At 46.1% G+C, this 22053-nt stretch overlaps 1 protein-coding gene and 1 pseudogene across 8 annotated transcripts; one reads left to right on the forward strand and one right to left on the reverse strand.

Annotated features, from left to right (window-relative positions):
* The first annotated feature begins 83 nt into the window (after nucleotides 1-83).
* On the forward strand, nucleotides 84-20362 carry TIRAP (TIR domain containing adaptor protein). 8 transcript variants are annotated; one of them, XM_061406403.1, is made up of 6 exons: nucleotides 2224-2306; nucleotides 8806-9099; nucleotides 9829-9977; nucleotides 12129-12252; nucleotides 14871-15482; nucleotides 17253-20362. In XM_061406403.1, the coding sequence occupies exons 4-6, from the start codon at nucleotides 12189-12191 to the stop codon at nucleotides 17270-17272; spliced, it is 696 nt and encodes a 231-aa protein (XP_061262387.1). In that variant the 5' UTR covers nucleotides 2224-2306; nucleotides 8806-9099; nucleotides 9829-9977; nucleotides 12129-12188; the 3' UTR covers nucleotides 17273-20362. The 8 variants fall into 8 exon arrangements, 7 of the variants coding, with proteins under 7 accessions (XP_061262383.1, XP_061262389.1, XP_061262387.1 ...); XM_061406402.1 differs by lacking the exon at nucleotides 2224-2306 and adding an exon at nucleotides 7891-8152; XM_061406404.1 differs by lacking the exon at nucleotides 2224-2306 and adding an exon at nucleotides 7891-8152 and having other exon boundaries at nucleotides 8806-9094.
* LOC133241199 (ferritin light chain-like) lies at nucleotides 19996-22019 on the reverse strand (annotated as a pseudogene).
* Between the last annotated feature and the right edge of the window lie 34 nt (nucleotides 22020-22053).

Genomic DNA, 22053 nt, shown 5'->3' on the forward strand with positions numbered 1-22053 from the left:
GGATTCTCCAGGCAAGAACGCTGGAGTGGGTTGCCATTTCCTTCTCCAATACGTGAAAGTGAAAAGTGAAAGTGAAGTCGCTCAGTCGTGTCCTACTCTTCGCGACCCATGGACTGCAGCCTACTAGGCTCCTCCATCCATGGGATTTTCCAGGCAAGAGTACTGGAGTGGGGTGCCATCGCCTTCTCTGTTATTTAGGCTACAGGACTGCAATTAGCCTGGTGTCTGTCTTCCCTTTGTGAGGGACACAGTCCCCTAGCTTTCACCTCTGCCCCAATACCAAGTGTGACTAGCCTATCCTTGGCTCTCAGTGTGTTTGCCTGAGCTCCTCTCTCTGCTCCTGCTGGAAGCGGATCCATCCCTGGCCCCAGGGACTTTTCAGTCTAACAGAGGTTAGCTGCTTGAACACAAGGTTCAAATAACAAGGTACTAGGATGTATTGGGGGTAAGGGGGTGGAAAGGGCAGGTTAAGACATGTTTTCCTGCACAAGCTGCAAAAATGACCCTTGCCAGAAGTGGTGGTGTTTGAAGAGTGGAGATGGGAAAAGGGAGGACACCCTGGGAGAAGGGGACCCATGGGTGGCAGGGAAAGCAGAGGTAAACACTCCATGCAGAGTAAAAGGAACCCTTCCTGCACACCTGGGCACTGGGGGAGCTGGCTGACGGGCTTAATCTCATCTCTCAGCTACTCCCCACAACACTGGGAACCAGATACCATAATCTCCATGAGGAAAGTGAACCTAGACAGGCCCAGCACGTTCCCAAGGTCTCACCTCCAGCAGGTGATGAGCCCTGGATGTGAACCCCAGCATCTCACACCAGAGCCCCTCTGGACCACCTTACAGCACACTGCCTCCCAGGATTCCTACTAAGTCCTTTTGGCTGGCTGCTGAGAAAAGTAGAAAGTCAGATTGAAAGAGAGGTCATGCATCTTCTTCCTTGTTGCTCAGTCAGACTCGTTGTGACCCCATGGACTGCAGACCCTAGGCTTCCCTGTCCTTCAGTCTCCCAGAATCTGCTCAAACTCATGTCCATTGAGTCAGTGATGCTATCTAACTCTCTCATCCTCTGTCATCCCCTTCTCCTCCTGCCTTCAATCTTTCCCAGCATCAGGGTCAGTTCTTCGCATCAGGTGGCCAAAGTATTGGAGCTTTAGCTTCAGCATCAGTCCTTCCAACTAATATTCAGGACTGATGTCCTTTAAGATTGACTGCTTTGATCTCCTTGCAGTCCAAGGGACTCTCAAGAGTCTCCTCCACCTTGGCCCTATTCAACCACCTCCACCCTCCAGCATTTCAGGTGCACAGCAGTAGGAGGGTTTCCCACAGGACATGCCAAGGAACACTGCTCAGGAAGATACTGACATTCCCTCCAGAGGGAAACAAGCTCAGAAAATGTCACTCCCTATATCCCCTGCCGCTGCTTCACACGTCCATCAACATCCCAAAGAGATGTCCCTTCACTGTTTAACCCAGCACTCGCCACCGCCACCGTTTGCCCATCTCACTAGACCTGGCTTTAGTGCCTGCAGGGCAGTGCCCAGCCGTGTACTTGGGCTTGAACCTGAACTTCAGGGGAGCGTGGCAGGCCCGGTCGCCCTGGAGGGTTGCCTGCCTCTCCGCTGTTACCACCGACCCGACTGTGCCTGGCCTTTGGAAAAGTCTGGCATCATTTTCCTCACTTGCCTGAAAAGAAAAAAGAAGGTATAAACGCTTCCCTGGCCGGGTGTTGGGGCTTCCCTGATAGTTCAGTTGGTGAAGAATCCGCCTGCAATGCAAGAGACCCCGGTTCGATTTCTGGGTCGGAAACCCCGGTTCCATTCCTGGGTCGGGAAGATCCGCTGGAAAAGTGATAGGCTACCCACTCCAGTATTCTTGGGCTTCCCTTGTGGCTCAGCTGGTAGGGTGTTGAGAGGACTTAAATGAGTGAATCAAAGGTACTTTCCTTGTTTGACAGAGAACAGCCCCGAGCCTGCAAGTTCCGCTGCTGGTTTCGGGGAACTCGGGAGGAAAGACCTCGCTAAGCTCACGCCGGCTCAGTGGCTGCGCGGATGCCCGCGATCCTCCCCGTGGGCCCGAGGACGCGGACGCGGAGGACTTGGCCGCCGGCGGGCAGGGCGTCCCCTCAGGCCCGGCTCCGCGCGCGGGAGCGGCGGGCGGAGGAGGGGCCGCGGGGCCTGGCGCCTCCGCGCTTCCGGGGCAGCGGGCAGCCGAAGGCACTTCCCCCGGACGGGCGGACGGCCTCGGGCCGGAGCCCGCGCCCCGCACTGGTCGCACCAAGGCTGCGCCCGGCGCACCCAGGAGCAGGTGAGCGCTCGGAGCCCCACGGGCCGCGATGGGCGGGGAGAGCAGGGGGCGGGGCCGGCAGGACCCCCGAGGGCAGTGGAGACCCTCCTTAGGCCCGCGTCCGACCCAGTTAGCGGCCGATCCCCGGTCCCCGCTCCCGGACTTGCCCGTCCCCTCCCTGGGGCACCTCTGCCGGATTCGCTGTCATTCCCTCTCCGCCCCTTCACCTGGCCGGCCGTAGCACTCACACGGCGGAAACGGGGTGAAAACGCCCTTGGAGAGCGCTGTCACCTTCTCTGTCGCCAAGAAGCTCGTGCAGAGAGTCCTTGACCCTGCGCAGCCTGGCTCGGTCAGGTGGCTTCCGTCTTGAACCTAGATTCTTTGCCCTCCAGTCTCCCCGCCTCTTTCTCTGTTCTCAGCCTCTCCTCTGATGGCCTTTGTGACAGTGTTTCAGCAACAGCAGGGCTTTACTTAAGGGTAAGGGTTTATGAGGGGGGATCCCTTCAACAGTCATTTCGTGAACCTAGGCCATGGGCTGCGCATCGTGTGACAGTACTCAGCGAGCAGTCAGCCCCCTGTCCTCCACCTGAAGACACTAGGAAACACACACACCCAGCCAAGTGCAGCTAAGAGACCGGAGGATTGGGTACACACTCATTGAGCTGACCCAGGGGCTACGGAGAGTCAGAAATGACCCACCATCAGAGGAAGTCACGGTCTAGTTAATTTTAAAACCTTTTATAAAAATTGAAGTACAACCTACACAGAGAAAAGTGCCCAGATCTTAAGTGTACAGCGTACCCAGCGTCACTGCAGGATAAATAAAACATCACTCACACTCCAGATGCCCTTTTGGGGGAGGTGTCTTCCAATCACTTTCACCTAAGGGTGACTGCTACCCTGGCTTTAACATCAGAAATAATTTTATTTGGTTTTGAACTTTGGAAACTTAGGGTCATACTTCTGTACTTTTGTGTGTGATGTTTTGTGCTCAATATGTTGATTAACTCTTGTTGCATTTAGCGGTGGGGCTTCCCCGGTAGCTTAACAGTGAAGAATCTGCCTGCAATGCAGGAAATGCGGGTTCGATCCCTGGGTCGGGAAGATCCCCTGGAGGAGGGCATGGCAACCCACTCCAGTATTCTTGGCTGGGAAATGCCATGGACAGAGGAGACTGGCAGGCTACAGTCCATGGGGTTGCAAAGAGTCGGATATGACGGAAGCAACTTAGTACACATGCATGCATTTATTGGTAGTTCATTTATTTTCATTGATGTGTAATTTTGAGCTGTATGGATAGACCCCAGTTTATTTCTACATTCTACTGGATACATAGATTGATGGATACGGATTGTTTCCAGCGTAGGGTTGTTGTAAATAGTGTTGCTGAGGCTTTCTTATGATTGTCTTTTGGTGAGCATGTGTAAGCGCTTCTGCTGAGTATATTCCTAGAAGTGGAATATAGCGCCAGTTTTTCAAAGTCCCTCTACCAGTTCACACTCCTACAGGCAGTGTATGAGTTCCTGTTTCTTCACGTGCTTACCAGTTCTTGATACTGTCTGTCTTCTTCATTGTAGCCATCCTGCTGAGTGAGGGGGAAATCAGGTTGCACTGAGGTTTAATTTGCATTTTTTCTGATGACTAATAAGTTGTGCATCTTTTCATGTCTGCTGGGCATTTGGATATCCTTTTGTGAAGCGTCTGTTCGATTGTGCCGCCTGTTTTTCCAATACGTTTTTTCATTTTTCCTTACCAGTTTGTAAGAGTTCCTAAATATTATGGATATGAAACATATTGGATATGTGATATTTTCTGTCTCAGGAGATTGCTTTTTCACTCTCTTGATGATGTCTTTTGAAGAAAGAAGTTCTTCAATTTAACATTGTCCAGTTTATCATTTTTTCCCTTATGGTTCTATTATTTATGTCCAGTTTTTTTCTTTTTTCTTTTTCAATTGTTACCTATTGGGGACACAGGGAGTGTGCGAAATGGGTGAAGGTGGTCAAAAGGTATAAACTTCCAGTTATAAAATAAAGAAGTTCTGGGATGTAGTGAACAGCATGGTGACTATAGTTAATAATACTGTATTTGAAAGTTTTAAGGCAGTAGTACTTGAAAGTTTTGAGGACAAGAAAAAAATTGTAAGTATATAGTAATAGATGCTAACTAGACTTATTGTGATGATCATTTCTAAATATCTAAATAAATTGAATCATTATGTTGTTCACCTAAACTAGTACAATGTTAGATGTCAATTATATCTCAGTTTTTAAAAATCAGGAAAATAATCATAGGAAGGTAATCGCCTATATTTTCTTCTAAAAGCTTTGTTGGGATTCTCATGTATACCTACTATCGATTCGAAATTACTTTTTTAGTATGTTGGAGTATGTGGGTCAAGATTCATTTGGTTCTACAAGGCGGTCTAAATTGGCCCAGACCACCTTTCCCACTGTACTGCAATGTCAGCTTTGTTATTAACCAAGAGCATATATAGACGTGGGTCTGTTTCTCAACACCCTATTCTTCCATTTGTCTGTCCTTGTATATGAATATTATTGTGCCTTAATTACTGTTGTTTTATACTGTCTTTATTATACTGGTAGTGGAAGTCCTCTCAAAGTTCCTCTTTAAAAATTTTAGGTTTTATTTTTATATCTGACCTCCCCACCCCCAAGCCTTTTTCAAAAATATATAAAAAGCAATCATTTTGAAAGCTCAAAAGGAAACTAATGTATAAAAGCATAATTTATAAACCGAATCCATCATTAAATTCATTGCTACCACAGTCTATATTACATTCAATGCCTGCATATTTACATGAGACCTATGGCAAAACACATAAAAAGTAAATTCACATCATTTTAGTTTAAAAGGACCTTTAGGATATAGTTTTAAAACAAAGGGAGTTTTTTAAAACTTAGGAACTGTATTCCAAAGACCAGTTTGCTACATTTGACAAAATATAGCAACACATTAAAATACTTCCCATTCATGTTTGGTCAGTAAGATATATTCCTATGTGACTGAAATACAGCTAAGGTTTTAGATTTTAACAACCAGAGTCATAATGCTTTTGATTTATAATTTAGGGAGTTCCCTGGTACATTGACTAGTGGTTAGGATTCATCACTGTCAACTGCTATGGCCCACATTCCATCCCTGGCCTGGGAACTGAGATCTCACAGGCTGTACAGTCAAAATATAAAAAAATAAAATAGCGGCCGCTTCTATACACACATGCACACACACACACATATGAAAAATTTGACTTGCTATTTATTTATTTTTGGCTATGCTGGGTCTTCTTTGCTGTGCGGGCTTTCTCTAGTTGTGACAAGCAAGGGCTCCTCTCTAGTTGCAGTGCGTGGGCTTCTCACTGCAGTAGCTTCTCCCCTTATGGAGTATGGAGGTGCTTGGGCTTCAGTAGTTGTGGCCTGTGGGCTTGGTAGTTGTAGCTCCGGGGCTCTAGGGCACAGGCTCAGTAGTTGTGGCGAACAGGCTTAGTTGCTTCTTAGCTTGTGGGACCTTCCCAGACCAGGGACTGGACCCGAGTCTCCTGCATTGGCAGGCAGATTCTTTACCACTGAGCCACCAGGGAAGCCCTTGACATGTTTGGTGGTGGTTTAGTCGCTAAGTCATGTCCAACTCTTGCGATCCCATGGACTGTCGCCCGCCAATCTCCTCTCTCCATGGGATTTTCCAGGCAAGAATACTGGAGTGGGTTGCCATTTCCTTCTCCAGGGGATCTTCCTGACCCAGAAATTGAACCCTGGTCTCCTTCATTGCAGGCAGATTCTTTACCGACTGAGCTATGTTTAAAAGTCTTCAAACTTTACAAAATGTAGTGCTGAAAGCATTTGTACTTTGTTATATATTCAGCAAAAAGATTTAGTTTAATATAGATTATAAGACTTCAGTTAATTACCCAGAGTTCTATGACTATTTTCTGCCTGCTAGAGTCCCATCTTAAATCTGACTTTATAGCGAAATTAGTAGTTTGAAATTTATTTCACAAAATCAATCCCAAGATTTGCTGGGCACTTTTCAATTATTCCACTGCTTATATACATCGAGACAAGTGGTTCCTTGTGTCAGAATTACCTGTAGAGCTCTTAAAAACTACAAATTTGCAGGCTCCACTTTATTGAATAAGAATTTCCAGAGGTAGCTACTTTTAAATTAACTTAATTATTTGTTATTTCTGGCTGTGCTGGGTCTTCGTTGGTGCACACAGGCTTTCTCTAGTTGCAATGTGTGGTGACCACTCTCTAGTTTCGGTTCATGGGCTTCTCGTTTCTGTGGCTTCTCTTATTGCCGAACACCAGCTTTAGGGTGCACAGGCTTCAGTGCTTGGAGCATATGGACTCAGCTGCCCCGCAGCATGTGGGATCTTCCTGGAGAGGAGATCGAACCCATGTCCCCTGCATTGGCAGGCAGATTCTTAACCACTGGACCACCAGAGAAGTCTGGTAGCTATATTTTTTTAAAGTTTTCTCGGTGATAATGACATGCAGCTTTGTTTGGGAACCACTGCTGCAGCCCACTAGACCAATCTTTAGGTGCATCAGAATCCTGGAGTATTTGGGAGTTTTTTATTAGTATTTGTGTGTGTGTGTGTGTGTTTTGTTTTTTTGGCTTTTTGTGTGTGTGTGTGTGTGTGTGATTTCAGTTTTTTTGCTTGGTTGGTTTTTGTTTGTTTTGCCGCAATATGCGGCTTGCGGGATCTTAGTTCTCCAGCCAGGAATTGAAACCAAGGCCTCAGCATTGAGAGTACTGAGTCCCAACCACTGTACTGCCAGGGAATTCCTGGGGGTACTTGTTTAAAAACCAGGTTCCCAAGTCTTCCTCCCAGAGATGTGATTCAGTGGATTTGGGGTCGGGCATAGGAACTGGCATTTTTAAACTCTTCCTTGTGATTGGTCCCTGTGTTCACTTTAGTGATGCATAACAAATTACTACAAATTTAGCAGCTAAGCCAACACCCATCTGTTACCTCAAAGTTTCTGTGGATCAAGGGCCGGGGAAAGGCTTGCCTGAGTCTTCTGCTGGGGTCTTACCCAGCCGCAGTCCAGGTGTTAGCTAGGACTGCGGTGCCATCAGAGACGCAAATGGGAAAAGAACCACTAATAAGCCCCCTCAGGTTATTTGTTGGCAGAATTCATCTCCTTGAAGTTGTAGGACTGAGGTCAGTTTCTTGCTGGCTGTTAGCGGGATACCACTCTTGGCTTCTCAAGGCTGCCTGAAGTTCCTTGACACCTGACTCTCTCATGACATAGGAAACTCCCAAGTTAGCAAAGGAGTCTCTTTCCAGTCTGATAAGATGGACTTTTACACCCACTCCCATGCACACACATACATCTGTATTAACACAAAATATCCATATATTGTGTATTATCTATTCATCAATAGGTATTCATTATACCTAGTGATACATACATGCAGTATGTATATTTGCTATTATATATAAATTATACATAATATAAATATCTTTATATTGTTTATAAATAATATGTATATAAATATTTACACACAATATAAGTATCTAAATATTTATATATACATCTTATATAGCAAATATACATACTATATGTATGTATCAATAAGTATAAATGTATATACACACATGATCATGTTACTAATTATATGATATATATATGTATGTAGGATGAGATGGCTGGATGGCATCACTGACTCGATGGACGTGAGTCTCAGTGAACTCCGGGAGTTGGTGATGGACAGGGAGGCCTGGTGTGCTGCGATTCATGGGGTCGCAAAGAGTCGGACACGACTGAGTGACTGAACTGATACATTTATAAACATATGCTTGCACACACACACGCACCATATGCATAGTAACGTAGTAGGTGAGTGACATACTACAACCTTCGCCATACCCTGTTGTAAGAAGTTATATGTCCTGTCCGTGCTCACAGTTGTGAACACTGGGGCCACCTTAGTGTCCTTACCTATGTCTGTCAAGCTATTAACAGTTAATTCCAGCACTTTAAAAAAAATACTGATTTTGACTGCGTCAGGTCTTAAGTTGCAGCACGCAGGATCTTTAGTTGTAGCATTCAGTGAACTCTTATGTGGGATCTAGTTCCCTGACCAGGGATCAAACCTGGGCCCCCTGCATTGGAAGCGGGGAGTCTTAGCCACTGGACCACCAAGAAAGTCCCATAATTTCAGCACTTTAAGGGACATTGTCCTGCAAGTTCTAATGAATCCTGTCCTGACAAGCGTTTCAGCAAGTGTTTGAGCCTTTGAAACCAATGCTCTTAATTTTGAAGTCAAAGATCAGATGAAGTGTAGATGATACTATATGCATCAAAGAAGTGAAAAACTCCCTCGAACAGTTTAGACCTTTAAGCAGACCAGTTTTTAGCACTTAGAGTCAATGCTGTCTCTATTCAGTAGCCTCACATGCAATCAAAAATTGTGTATTACTTTCCCATTGCTTCTGTAACAAAGTACCACAAACAGTGGATTCGTACTGAACACATTTATTATCTTATAGATGCTGTGCATCCCTTCTGGAGTTGCTAGGGAGGAATCCAGGTCTTTGCCTTTTCCGACTTCTGGAGGGTGCCGCGTTCCTGCTGATAGCCCCACGTTGGCAGAATTCATCTCCTTGAAGAGGCGCCCCACAGGACCCCGACCTCTGCTTCTGCTGTCACATCTCCTCTCACTCTGACCCTTCTAACTCTTCTAAGACCTCTGTGATTACACTGGCCCACCTAGATAATCCAGGCTCATCTTCCTATCTCCAGACCCTTAATATCATCTGCAAAGTCTGCTTCTTCCAAGTAAGGTAGCTTATTTTCACCCAGGATTAGGATGTGGATGTCTTTGGGGGAACCACTGTGCCATCTTCCACAGATAATATTTCCTGTTTAACAGAAATGGAATATGAATTGGATAAGATACATAATCATATATCTTCATAGGTTTCAGTACATTCCCTATACAATAGGTACTGGAGACCAGTTAGATATTGAATAATACTTAATACACTTTGGGTTTTATTCAGTGGAGCTTTATAGTATTTACCTCACATTCTAAGTTCTTCTTATAATATTGAAACAGTATTCTAATAACACTGACAGTAACATGCTACTATTTTTGGTTTTGTTTTGAAGAAGCTCTTTACTAATTTTCTATCAAGTTTTTGTAATTATCTACAAAGTAGGTATTTAGGTCTATATCCTTCTACTTGATGAACTGTTTAAAGGAACAGGGAAAAGTGACTACAGAACAAATCAGAGACTAGACAGAGCGAGTGATGAGAGCTTGCAGTTGGAGATTTGGGTTCACTAGCTTTTTGTCTGCCTGACAAGTATGTCTTCTACATCTAATACCAGACTATTACTAAAGCCTGTCAAGATTAAAGCATATCTGAGTGATCGCTCCACAACCTCGGCCGCACAAGAACTGAAAAGAAACAAGGAAAATGCAGTAGGGTTTTAGATTCTGGGAAACAGACAGTGTACACAGTTAATGGAACTGATCTTCATTCTTGCTCAATTTTCCTTTGTCAAAGATGCTGTTTCCTGTGTTTGAACTTTTCCATAACGTCAGTCACTAGGGCCTATACCAGTCCACTTCCAGTGGCTATTGGGCAATTGGACTTCTTCTTAAACAAACAATGAAAAAACACAGCTACCAAAAATCAGCATTAGTGTCAAAAGGGTAAGTAATTTGAGAAACTGAGAAACTGAATCTTAAATCTACATTGGTTAAGTATACTGAAGTTTTATGTCAATTTTGAACCTTTAAGCTGTCATAAAAATATCAAATCAGTCTCCAGTTTGTGTGTCAAAGTCAAATAATGAATTTTCAAATTAAAACACAATTGAAAAAATGTTTAAGATAAAAAGTAAGTAGCATTGTGTCTACTACTGGGGGGCTGGTTGCGGGGAGCAGGGCAGGGGGCGGAAGGACATCTTGAATGGTTGAAATGAAGATGTCAAGAGACAGCAACTCCTAGACTTGGTGGTCCAGTGGTTAGGACTCCCCACTTCCAATGTAGGGGGCCTGGGTTCGATCCCTGGTCGGGGAACAAGAGCCCATGTGCCGCAACTAAGACCTGGTACAGGCAAATTAAAGCAAAAAAAACCCCAACAACTCCCAAATCTAACAGTGGTTACTAGGCACTGCCTCAGCCTCTCCACTTAGGGGGTCTGAAATCCAAAGAATATTAGGTAGGAAAAGAAACACACATCTTTGTTAATGTTCCCATCTTCGTGTCCTTTTGGCTGGCTTCGCAGCTGTCTGCTTTGCTCTTTCAAACATGCCTCTTCCCAAGCCCATCCCAACTCCTCCTGCCCCCGAACACCTGCCCCGCCCTCTGCTGCTGCAGTTCAAGTTCTCTTTTTGAACTTTTATGTTTTCATGAATCATCAGTACCTCTTGTCTTCTCTCCGTCAGCTTGGCATAAGGGTGTTCAGCATTTAGCCGAATGAAACATGTTTGTCCAACGTTGAAAGACTTTCTTCGACTTTTGAAAACTCTTTATCTCAGTGTGTCTATTCAGACATATCCTTTCTCTGTGGCTTCCTGGGGCAGTGGGCGGGGGAGAGGGCGGGGTAGGGTTGTCTTGACCTCTGCAGATCCATCAAATAGTGAGACAGCAGTCCTTGCTCTAGTGCCCAGTCCTCTACCAACCCTTCATCTCCAGAAGCCACTAGATCGCAGTGACTCTGTTTCAGATCAGGTGGGCTCTGCTCCACACAGTATCCTCCCAGAAACCTAAGCAGAAAGAGTCTCCGCCATCAGGGACATTAGGTCATTGTGGTGGGAAAAGAACACAGCGAGTTGCCATCTGAGGTAGTCTTGGTCCTTTGCGTTTCCATATAAATGTTGATGCCTTTTGACAATCCCTTCCCTCCACCTCCAAAAAGTAAACCAACAACCTTCTGGAATTTGGAAAAACATTGACTATATCCCTCCAGTATCTGGCTTGTTTTATTTTTTAAAATATTTGCTGCGTTGGGTCTTCGTTTCATCATACAGGGTCTTTCGTTACGGCATGTGGACTCTCTAGTTGCGGCTCTTGGGCTTAGTAAGTCTGTGGCATATAGGATCTTAGTTCCCCACCAGGGATTGCACCCAGGTCCCCTGCATTGCAAGGTGGATTCTTAACCACTGGACCACCAGGGAAGTCCCTGGATTGTTTTATTTTTTCATTTATTTATTATTTTCTCTATTTGTGAAGAGCAGGTGCTGGGGCTTCTCTGCGGTGGCTTCTCTGGTTGTGGAGCACTGGCAGGCTCTAGAGTGCGCAGGCTTCAGTAGTTGCGATTTTTGGGTTCTAGAACACAAGCTCAACAGCTGTGGCAAACGGGCGTAATTGCCCCAGGCATATGGAATCCTCCCGGACCAGGGATCAAACCCGTGTCTCCTGCATTGGCAGGCAGATTCTTTACCACTCAGCTACCAGAGTAATTTTTTTCCTGAGCATTCTATACCATGCACTTTACGTAAATCATCTCATGTAGTCTTCACAATAATGCTGAGCAGGCTGTAGTATTTCACAGATGGAAAAACTAAAGTTTTGCAAGAGTAAGTAGTTTACCAGAGGCCACAGTTCATAAGAGATCTAGGAACTCTGCCTGCAGAGTCTGTAAACTCTACCACTTTGTGCAGCTGAGGGAGAGAGGGAGGGAGAAAAGGTTGGATGGCTGGGGGGCAGATGGAGGGAGTTATTTGGGGAAAGGCAGGCTTGGAGGAAAAGTCTTCCAAGGTTTCTTACATGAGCTGGCTTTCTACTGCAAAATATCTGTTTAGCTTGACACATAATTATTTGTTCAAATAGCAACAGACCTTCTTCTCTGATTTCAGCATTTACACAAGAAGTTCCTACAACGAGGTGCTTGCCAGTTGCCCTTCCCCAGATCCCGAATGCAACCCTGGCCAGGTGGCGCAGAGGACAGTCACTCTGCTGGTCATGCTGAGCTCATACTCTGTAAGTCTGATCACTACACAGATTGGGGTTTCACTAGAAACCAGCTCTAATCCCAGTGGTGGCTGACCCTAATCCCATAAGGGACCCATGTAGAGACTGAGCCTCTGTCAGGCACCCAGAGAGAAAGAACTCCCAGAACCCATGCCCAGGGACTGGGAGTAAGGTAGGTCCAGCTTTTGTGACCTGCTCTCTCTGTCTCTTGTAGAATGGCTGTTCCATGAGGTCAAGACTGGGGCCCCTCCCTTCTCCCACTTTACCAATGCCTGGTCTCATGGGGTTAGTTTGGACCCCACCACGATGGCATCATCAACCTCCTCCCCGGCTCCTGGCTCCAGGTCCAAGAAGCCTCTGGGCAAGATGGCTGGTGAGTAGACACAGACTCCTAATTCCAGGAGGCTGCCTGGCCCCCAAACACAGGCCCTGAAGAGATTCAAAGGAGGCTGATGGTCAGGGGGAGTGGTCCTGTCTTGACCTCAGTGCCCAGGGCTCTGTGGGGAGTGAGGAGGTGTGCCTCTGGGAGCCTTCAATCATTTTGGCTCACTGGTCTCCCAGGTGTGCTCAGCTAATCGTCCCAGCCTGGAAACCACCATGCTGAGTACTTAACTTGCTGTCTCTTGTCATCTAAATCACTCAGAACCATTCAGAGGAAGGAGATAAGCAGAGCAGACAGAGAGGACAAATCCACTTCCAGAACACCAAACTTTCTGTCCTGATCAAAAGCTGGACAGGCTGAGTTGAAATCATTTGGAGTACTCAACAATATGCCAGATATGGCATTATTTCCTCTAACCTTCAACAACCGGAGAAGGCAATGGCAAGCCACTCCAGTACTCTTGCCTAGAAAATCCCATGGATGGAGGAACCTGGTAGGCTGCATTCCATGGGGTCGCTACGTGTCGGTCGCGACTGAGTGACTTCACTTTCGCTTTTCACTTTCATGCAATGGAGAAGGAAATGGCAACCCACTCCAGTGTTCTTGCCTGGAGAATCCCAGGGACGGGGGAGCCTGGTGGGCTGCTGTCTATGGGGTCGCACAGAGTCGGACACGACTGAAGCAACTTAGCAGCAGCAGCAGCAACCTTCAACAACAACTGAAATGAACCCATTTTCCAGATAAGGAAGTGGAAACATTGACTGGCTTGTTTAAAGCCATCCAGAAAGCAAGCGGTCCACAATCAAATCTGTGGGGCCCTCCAAAGTATGGTTTGGAATCAATCAGTGCTGAGGTCTTCAGGAGTTCTGACAGTGACCTCCTTCCACATTTCCATTTTCCCCATTTGGCAGGAAGCTAGGATTTCTCAGGGCTTCCCAAGTGGCGCTAGTGGAAAGAACCTGCCTGCCAATGTGGGAGACATAAGAGATGTGAGTTCGATCCCTGGGTTGGGAAGATCCCCTGGAGGAGGATATGGCAACCTACTCCAGTATTCTTGTCTGGAGATTCTCCAGACAAGAATCCCATGGACAGAGGAGCTAGTGGGCTACAGTCCACAGGGTCGTGGAGTGGGATATGATTGAGGAGACTTAGCATGCATGTACCTAGCGTGTAGGATTTCTCATGGCCAAACAGGTGCCAATCCCTGCCTCTCTTTTGCTCCCCTTAATCTAAATCCACCTCCCCTGAGTGCTAAAAGTGGGTTTGGGGACTAACTGACATTTACCAGCTTAATACAATTCTGCTTACAGACTCACAGATGGTTGACTAGTCATCTCGTGGGACGTTCTGGTTAGGATGAGTGTATCAGAAACCAAAGGGTGTGGAGCAGGCAAAGCTGTCTTTCCTAACCAGGCTGGTAAAACAGCTAGAGTTGTTGTTGTTTCTCATATTGTTATACCAAAGATTTTTTTTTAATTATTGAGGTATAATTGACATACTCTACTCCATTAGTTTCAGATGTACAACATAATGATCCAGCATTTGTATACATTGCAAGATAATCATGACACTAAGTCTAGTTAACTTAGACTTAGTTAACTAGTTAACTAAGTTAACTCTAGTTAACATCCATTACCTTACAGTTCCTTCTTGTGATGAGAACTTTTAAGATCTACTCTCTTAGTAACTTTCAAATATGCAGTACAGTAGGAAAAGCAGGTATTACGTCTCCGCTGACTTATAAAACTGCCAGGCTTATTTATTTATTTTGGCTGCTCTGGGTCTTTGTTGCTGTGTGTGGGCTTTCTCTAGCTGCAGTGCACAGGCTTTTCATTGCGGTGACTTCCCTTGTAGAGGAGCTTGGGCCCTAGGGCACGTGGGCACCAGTAGTTTCTGCTCGCAGGCTCTGGAGTGAGCGCTGGAGCTTAGTTCCCCGGAGGCACATGGAATCTTCCTGGACCAGGGATGAAACCTGTGTCCCTTGCATTGGCAGGCGGATTCTCAACCATTGGGCCACCCGGGAAGTTCAAACAACCAGTTTTTATGTATTTCCCAAACCTTTAAAGACAAGGGGAAGTTTGGGGCAAGTCCTGAGGGATGGACACAGTACACAGAACAGCTGGTGTGAGAAGCTGGGCAGGGGAGACGGACTGGGGTCCCTCCTGAGGTGACTCTTCTCTGGTGGGGTCGGGAGGAAGCCCCTTCTGAGAACTCCAAGCCTAAGCAATGCCTCTCTCCACTGCAGACTGGTTCAGGCAGGCCCTGGCGAGGAAGCCCACGAAGATGCCCGTCTCCCCAGAAAGCGCCCTCAGTGACGTTTCACACCCGAGCTCACCGGACAGCCCCCCATCCCTGGGCTCCAGCTCAGAGGTGTCTCCCATCCCTGCACCGTCGCACGGGAGCGCTGACGGTGGCGGCGGCAGCGGCAACAGCGGCAACAGCAGCGGCGGCCGCTGGAGCAAGGACTATGATGTGTGCGTGTGCCACAGCGAGGAGGACCTGGCGGCCGCCCAGGAGCTGGTCTCCTACCTGGAGAGCGGCGCCGCCAGCCTGCGCTGCTTCTTGCAGCTTCGCGACGCCACCCCAGGTGGCGCCATCGTGTCCGAGCTGTGCCACGCGCTGAGCAGCAGCCACTGCCGCGTGCTGCTCATTACCCCCGGCTTCCTCCGGGACCCGTGGTGCAGGTACCAGATGCTGCAGGCGCTGAGCGAGGCCCCCGGGGCCGAGGGCCGCACCATCCCCCTGATGTCCGGCCTCAGCAGAGCCGCCTACCCCGCCGAGCTCCGATACATGTACTTCGTGGACGGCCGCGGTCCCGAAGGTGGCTTCCGCCAAGTCAAGGAGGCTGTCATGCGGTGTAAGCTTTGGGGAAGGGCTTGCTCTACCTGGGCTTTTAGGAGACACCCAGTGTTGTCTAGTATGGGCTTCACTCTATTTTATCTTTTTAGGAAAATATTTGTCTGCTCAGCATCTTTTAGCTGGCGGGGATCTTCCTTGAAGTGTGAAGGCTCTTTCAGTTGTCACCTGAGAACTCTTAGTTGCAGGGAAGCAGGATCTAGTTCCCTGACCAGGGATGGAACAACCAGTCTCCCCTCCGCCCTGCATTGGGAGCACAGAGTCTTAACCGCTGGACCACCAGGAAAGTCCCTAGGCTTCACTTGATTGCACTTGGCAAATACTGTGATTTTTTTTTTTTTTTTTTTACAAACAGAAGGTTTGTGGCAACCTTTCCTGGTCAGATGATAATTAGCATTTTTTTTTCTTTTTTAGCACTATGTATTTTTAAATTAGGGCTTCCCTGGTGGCTCAGATGGTAAAGAATCTGCCTGCAATGCAGGAGACCCGGATTTGATCCCTGGGTGGGAAAGATCCCCTGGAGTAGGAAATGGCAACCCACTGCAGTATTCTGGTCTGGAGAATTCCATGGACAGAGGAGCCTGGTGGACTACAGTCCATGGGGTCACAAAGAGTCAGATACGACTGAGCAGTTGTTTCTATTCCTATTTTTTAATTAAGGCATGTACATTTTTTTAAATCAACTTTTTATTGAAGTATATTTGATTTACAATGTTGTGTTAATTTCTGCTCTACAGCAAAGTGATTCGGTTATACATATTTTTTTAATCTTCTTTTCCATTATGGTTAATCACAGGATATTGAATATAGTTCTCTGTGAAGGTATGTACATTGTTTTTAAAAACATCATGCTTTTGAACACTTAATAGACTACAGGAGAGTATAAACATAACTTTTACATGCACTGGGAAGCCAAAGAATTTGTGACTCACTTGACTGCAATATTGGCTTTATTATGGTGGTCTGTAACTGAACCTGCAGTGTTTCTGAGGTCTACCTGTAGTTCAGGATGCAGGCTTTGGAAAAGACTGTGTTACCTGGGTGAGTTACTTAACTGCTCTGTGCCTGGGTTTTCTCATTGGTTGAATGAGAATTATATTATATACCTAAATAAGTATGTACACTAAGTAGGTATTCAGGATACTGCCTGCCACATGTAAAATATTTGTAACAGGCAAGGCCTAGCACATGTCAAGTCCTCAATAAATATTAGCCATTATCATCATTATTGGGACTTCCTGGGTGGCTTAGTGGGTAAAGAATTAGCCTGCAATGCAGGAGTCACGGGTTGGATCCCTGGGTCGGAAAGATCCCCTGGAGGAGAAAATATCAACCCACTCCAGTATTCTTGCCTGGGAAATCCCATGGACAGAGGAGTCTGGTGGGCTACAGTCCATGCGGTCGCAAAGAGTTGGAAATGACTGAGTGACTGAACATACACACACATACACATCATCATTACTAGTATTAATAGTATTAGATTTCTCTCATTGAGGTCAGGTTGGCCTCAAGAGCTGGGAATGTCCACCAAGAGCCAGGAACATGCCAGGAGGGACCCTGGTTTAGTATTGGTTTAGTAAAGCAAACAGGTGCAAAATAATAGGAAAGGATTGCCCATGATAAGCATATCCAGGGAGGGGCAATATGTAACAGTGGGTTTGGAAAGTAAAATATAGATTAAAAAGCAGTGGAGGCAGGGAGCTATTTGGGAAACAGAGATGTTGGGATCTGAGGATGGTGACAAGCCCTGTGCCTCTTGGATCTCTTTCAGACCTGCAGACCCTTGGCTGATGCTTGATCCATCACCACAGCACCCAGAAAGTTGGAGCAAAGTGGGAAATGGAGTTAGAGGGCCCAGGGCCTGGGATTTCAGCAGACACACTGAGTTGTAAGGAGTGAGTTTGCAAGACACTGTATATGACCCAGGGATCAGACTGTCTGTGGCCTCCATATCCGTGGGCTCTCAGGAAGGACCCAGGGAAGTTGGGGAGTCCCCCCAGGAAGGCCTGGCGAGGCTGGGGACTCCCCCAGGAAGGCCTGGGGAGACTGGGGACTTCCCCAAGAAGGCCTGGGGAGACTGGGGATCCCCCAGGAAGGCCTGGAAGAGCCAGAAAGTGGAGGTTGGAGGAAGTGCTGATACCAAGATATGGCCCACGTGATGCCGCCTGTGTGACTGGACATGAAGCCTGGCAGGTCGTGTCTGTGTCTTCATCCCCTGGAATCGGGCACTGGTGTTGAGGTGCATTCCTCTTGAAGAGGTGGCTCACCTGAGTAAGGAGCTGGAATCCTGGACCACTTGCCTCAGCTGCGTGGTTTTCCGCGGTGCCGGGGGAAGCCCTGAGCAGGCGTCAGGAGAAAGCAACAGGTATGGTGTCTTTCACACTCACACTCCTGCCGGGGTCTCCCTGTGACATCGTTCACATCTGAAAGGCACGAGGAAGATGCCCTCAGCACTGCTGTTTGTTTCCACTGCACACCTGTCATTCGAGACCCACACCTAGAGACCATTCAGAAGAGACAGGAGAGAGCAGGGAGCAGGTGGGGCAAAGAGAAGGGAAACTCAGACCTTTTAGCTGGGGTCAAAAGCCCACTCATCGATGCACCGACATGCGGGCTTCATCAGGCCAGAACTCATGGTTTCTCATGCAGAGAGCTCCTCACCTCTGCACTCAGAGGAATCAGCATATTCCTCTGGAGGATGGTATGTTTTCAATAAAACTTGTTGTTGAGCTGAAATGAACTTATTATTTCCCTGATGTATACTTTTGTGTCTCTTCATCCACTCCCCACCCCAACATCTCCTTTTACTGAAAAAATATATACACATATATATTTTTTTAAAAACTGAGATATAATTGACATATATTAGTTTCAAGTGTACATGATTTGCTATCTGCATATATGAGAAAACCTTTAATTACAAATTATCTTATTATATATGAAAGGACTAAAGAATAATGTCGTACACTCACGTACTCTACACCCAGCTTAGAAACAAACTCTCACAAGCCCTTAATTATATTCTCCTTTCTTCTCCTACTAGAAGTAACCACTACCCTAAATTTTGAATGTTATCACTCTTAGCTTTTCTCTAGAAATTTATTACGTATGTATGCATCCCTGACAGCATACTTTTACATGGTTTTGTATTGTAAATAAGCGGTGTTATGTTTACAGATTATGCAAATTCCTTCCTTTGGCCATATGTTTGTAAGATGTATCCACGTTGATGCATGGAGCTCCAGTACATTCACTTTCATCCCATTATGTAAATATACCACTGTTTAGCTGCACATTCTTCTACAAATGGACACTGGGTTGTTTCAGTTTTTTTTTTTTTTTAATTGAAAACAATAAGCCTGTGAGCATTTTTATTCTTGTATATGTTTTCCAGGGCAAGATCTAGGATGTAACCTAGATGGGGAATAGTTAAGAGTAATGGTCTTGGTAGAAGATATGAAATTTTCCTCCAAGTTGATTCTGCCAATTTCTGTTCCTACCCTGTGTGTGTAAGAGTTGCCACTTTTTCATGTTCTTGCTAACAGTTAGAATTATCAGATTTTTTTATTTTTATTTTTTGCTACACTACACAGCTTTTGGGGTCTTACTTCCCTGACTGGGGATTGAACCCAGGCTCCGGCAGTGAAAGCGCTAAGTCCTAAACACTAGACTGCTAGGGAATTACTTAGAATTATCAGTTTTTTAGAGCTTCTCTAGTAGCTCAGATAGTAAAGCGTCCGTCTGCAATGCAGGAGACCAGGGTTCAATCCCTGGGTTGGAAAGATCCCCCTGGAGAAGGCAATAGCAACCCACTCCAGTATTCTTGCCTGAAGAATTCCATGGACAGAGGAGCCTGGTGGGGGACAGTCCACAGAGTCACAAAGAGTCAGACACAACTGAGTGACTAACACATACACACACGTCAGTTTTTAAAGTGTGTGTGAATTTGGTGGGTGAATACTGGTATCCTATTGTCATAATATTCTTTCTTCTCTTTTGCCTTTATTATAAAAAATATACACTAAAAGGAAGGCGGCAGTTTGACAAATCCCTGCATACCTATCACCCAGCTTCAACAATTACCAGCTCAGAGATAAGCTTTTATTAACAATAACCCTACCCATAAGTCACCTCCAGATCCTTTGAAGCAAAACCCAGGTGTTATTTTATTTCTAAATATTTAAGTATGTCTCTCTAAATTATTAGAAGTTTTTAAAAAAAAATATGACCACAATATAACAGTATCTTTTAAAGAAGTTTTATTTTTTAATGTAAACACTTCTATTTGTAGTTTGCGCTTTCTGTGTCTTCTTTGGGAAATCTTCCCTACTCTTGTATTTTCTTATGGAAGTAGCTACATTTGGTTCTTTAATCCAGCTGGATGTTTGGATGTTTGTTCGGGTTTGTTTTTGTTGCTCTCGATTTGTAAGTCAGAGAGCCGTTTCCCCCCCATTTGAATAGCCATTCTTTGCTGGCGCCCATCCTCCCCCACTGACTGTGCTGTCTCTGGTGTCTTTGTCATGTATCACACGCCTAGGTTCTCCAGGCTCCTTCCTTCATCTTCATGTACCCTGTGTGAGTGGCACCCTGGCTTACTTACCGCGGTTGTTAGTAAACCTCGATAATTTACAGTAAGCTCTTCCCACTTCCTTTATTCCTCAGAATCACTTCAACCCTCCCTGTTCCTTTATTCCTTCATATAAATTGTTTATTCCATGTGTCAGATTCCAGGAATGGGCCAATTAGTATTTTTATTGGACTTACATTGAGTTGAGAGATTAATGTGGAAAGAATAGATGTTTTAATACTTTATAAAAATGTTATGACTCCATTTCTTTGTCTTTAAATGTATGTCAATAAACTTTATATAAATCTTTTCCATATTGGTCAGTCACATTTTTTATGAGATTTATTCCTTAGCATGTCATATTTTCTGTTGCTAGTGTAAAAGGTATTTTTATTTATTTTGTGCTGCAAAAAGCTTTACTTTTTCCATTTGGTCCAAAGCTTGAGAGAGGGCTCCAGGATGTTAAAAAGCTGCCCCTCTCTAAAGCCTCTAGTGGCTATAGAGAGGGGCTTCAGGCAGAAGCCCTGATGTTAGGGTGGTTCCTAAAAGGCCCCTGGGCTCCAGAGGGTCCTAGTCTTGCTTGAGGGTGAGCCTTTTGAAGAGATATTCATCCAGTCCTGCCTGGGGACCAGCCAGACTGTGAAGGTTGGTTGGGTGGTCACCTGTTTTCTTGATGAGTTTCACCTCCTTATCTAGGAAGTGGGTCTCCAGGAAGTCACAGATGTGGGGGTCTGCACGGGCAGAACGCAGGCCATGCAGATCCAAAATGGCCTGTTCTAGGTTCGTCTCCAGGAGAAGGGCAGCTTCAATAGCGTCCTGGCTTTTACCCCACTCCTCTTGAGACGGCTTCTGCACCTCCAGGAAGAGGGTCCAGCTGCTGCACTGGCTTGGCATTTTCAAGAGATGCTTGAGGGCCCTCGTGCTTCTCCATGGCCAATTTGCAAAAGAAGTGGCCCACACCCTCCAGAGCCACAATGTTGCGGTCCAAATAGAAGCCCAGAGAGAAGTAGGTGTAGAAGGCCTGCAGTGTAAGTGACTGACAGCGGCCACCACCTCAGTGGAATAATTCTGACCAATCTGGGAGCTCATGGTTAATCTGTAATAAGGAGTTAAGCTCCCCAAAATGGTTGTGGCTGCTCCTGGTGATAGTGGACAGCTGAGTGACTGATTCTGAAGGCTCCACTGGTGGTCGGAGGCTGGAGCGAGGGGCATCCCTGGGTCTGTTCCGTCCAAGCACTGTTGAAGCAAGAGACGGATCCACTGCAGAGGGAACTACAAGTTATTTTTAACTTATACTTTTTATGTGTTACTGGTGAGCTTCCCTGGTGATTCTGCCTGCTGATGCAGGAGACACAGGTTTGATCCCTCGGTGGGAAAGATCCCCTGGAGAAGGGAATGGCTACCCACTCCAGTATGCTTGCCTAGAAAATCCCATGGACAGAGGAGCCTGGAGGGCTACAGTCCACGGGGTTGCAAACAGTCGGACACAACGCAGCGACTAAACAACAAGAGGTGAAGACTACAAAACTGGCTGAAATAGATTTTTCAGTTTGAGTTCCTGGATCATGTAGGCAGTATGAATCTGAATTCTAAACCTGAATGGAAACTGACCAGTGATTACAAGTTTTCAGGATTTTTGTTTTTCCCCCTTCTCTCCAGAGCCAGATGTTGACGCAGATAAGTTTCCTAAACATCTTGTTTCCTCCAGTGGGACAGCTTTTAAAAAATTTTTTAGGTAGTTGGCCTTTTATTGAGGTGGTGGCCCCTTAGAGATGTTGCAGAGAAATTATAAATACAATTTTTACACGGCAGTCTCTCTAGCCCTCCTGTTTAGAGACCTGCTGCCTTCTCTTTTCCCTCAGCACCGGTCTCCACGAGGGCGGGCCAGCACAAGGGGATCAAGGACAAGTAACCTCGAATTAAAACGCTGGATGGGAGGAGGTCCCAGGAATCCGAGCCCCTAGGCTCCTTAGCGCCAGAAGAGCCCCCGTCTCCGGGCCCGAAG

Source organism: Bos javanicus, chromosome 29, assembly GCF_032452875.1.
Source record: "Bos javanicus breed banteng chromosome 29, ARS-OSU_banteng_1.0, whole genome shotgun sequence".
Taxonomy (NCBI): domain Eukaryota; kingdom Metazoa; phylum Chordata; class Mammalia; order Artiodactyla; family Bovidae; genus Bos; species Bos javanicus.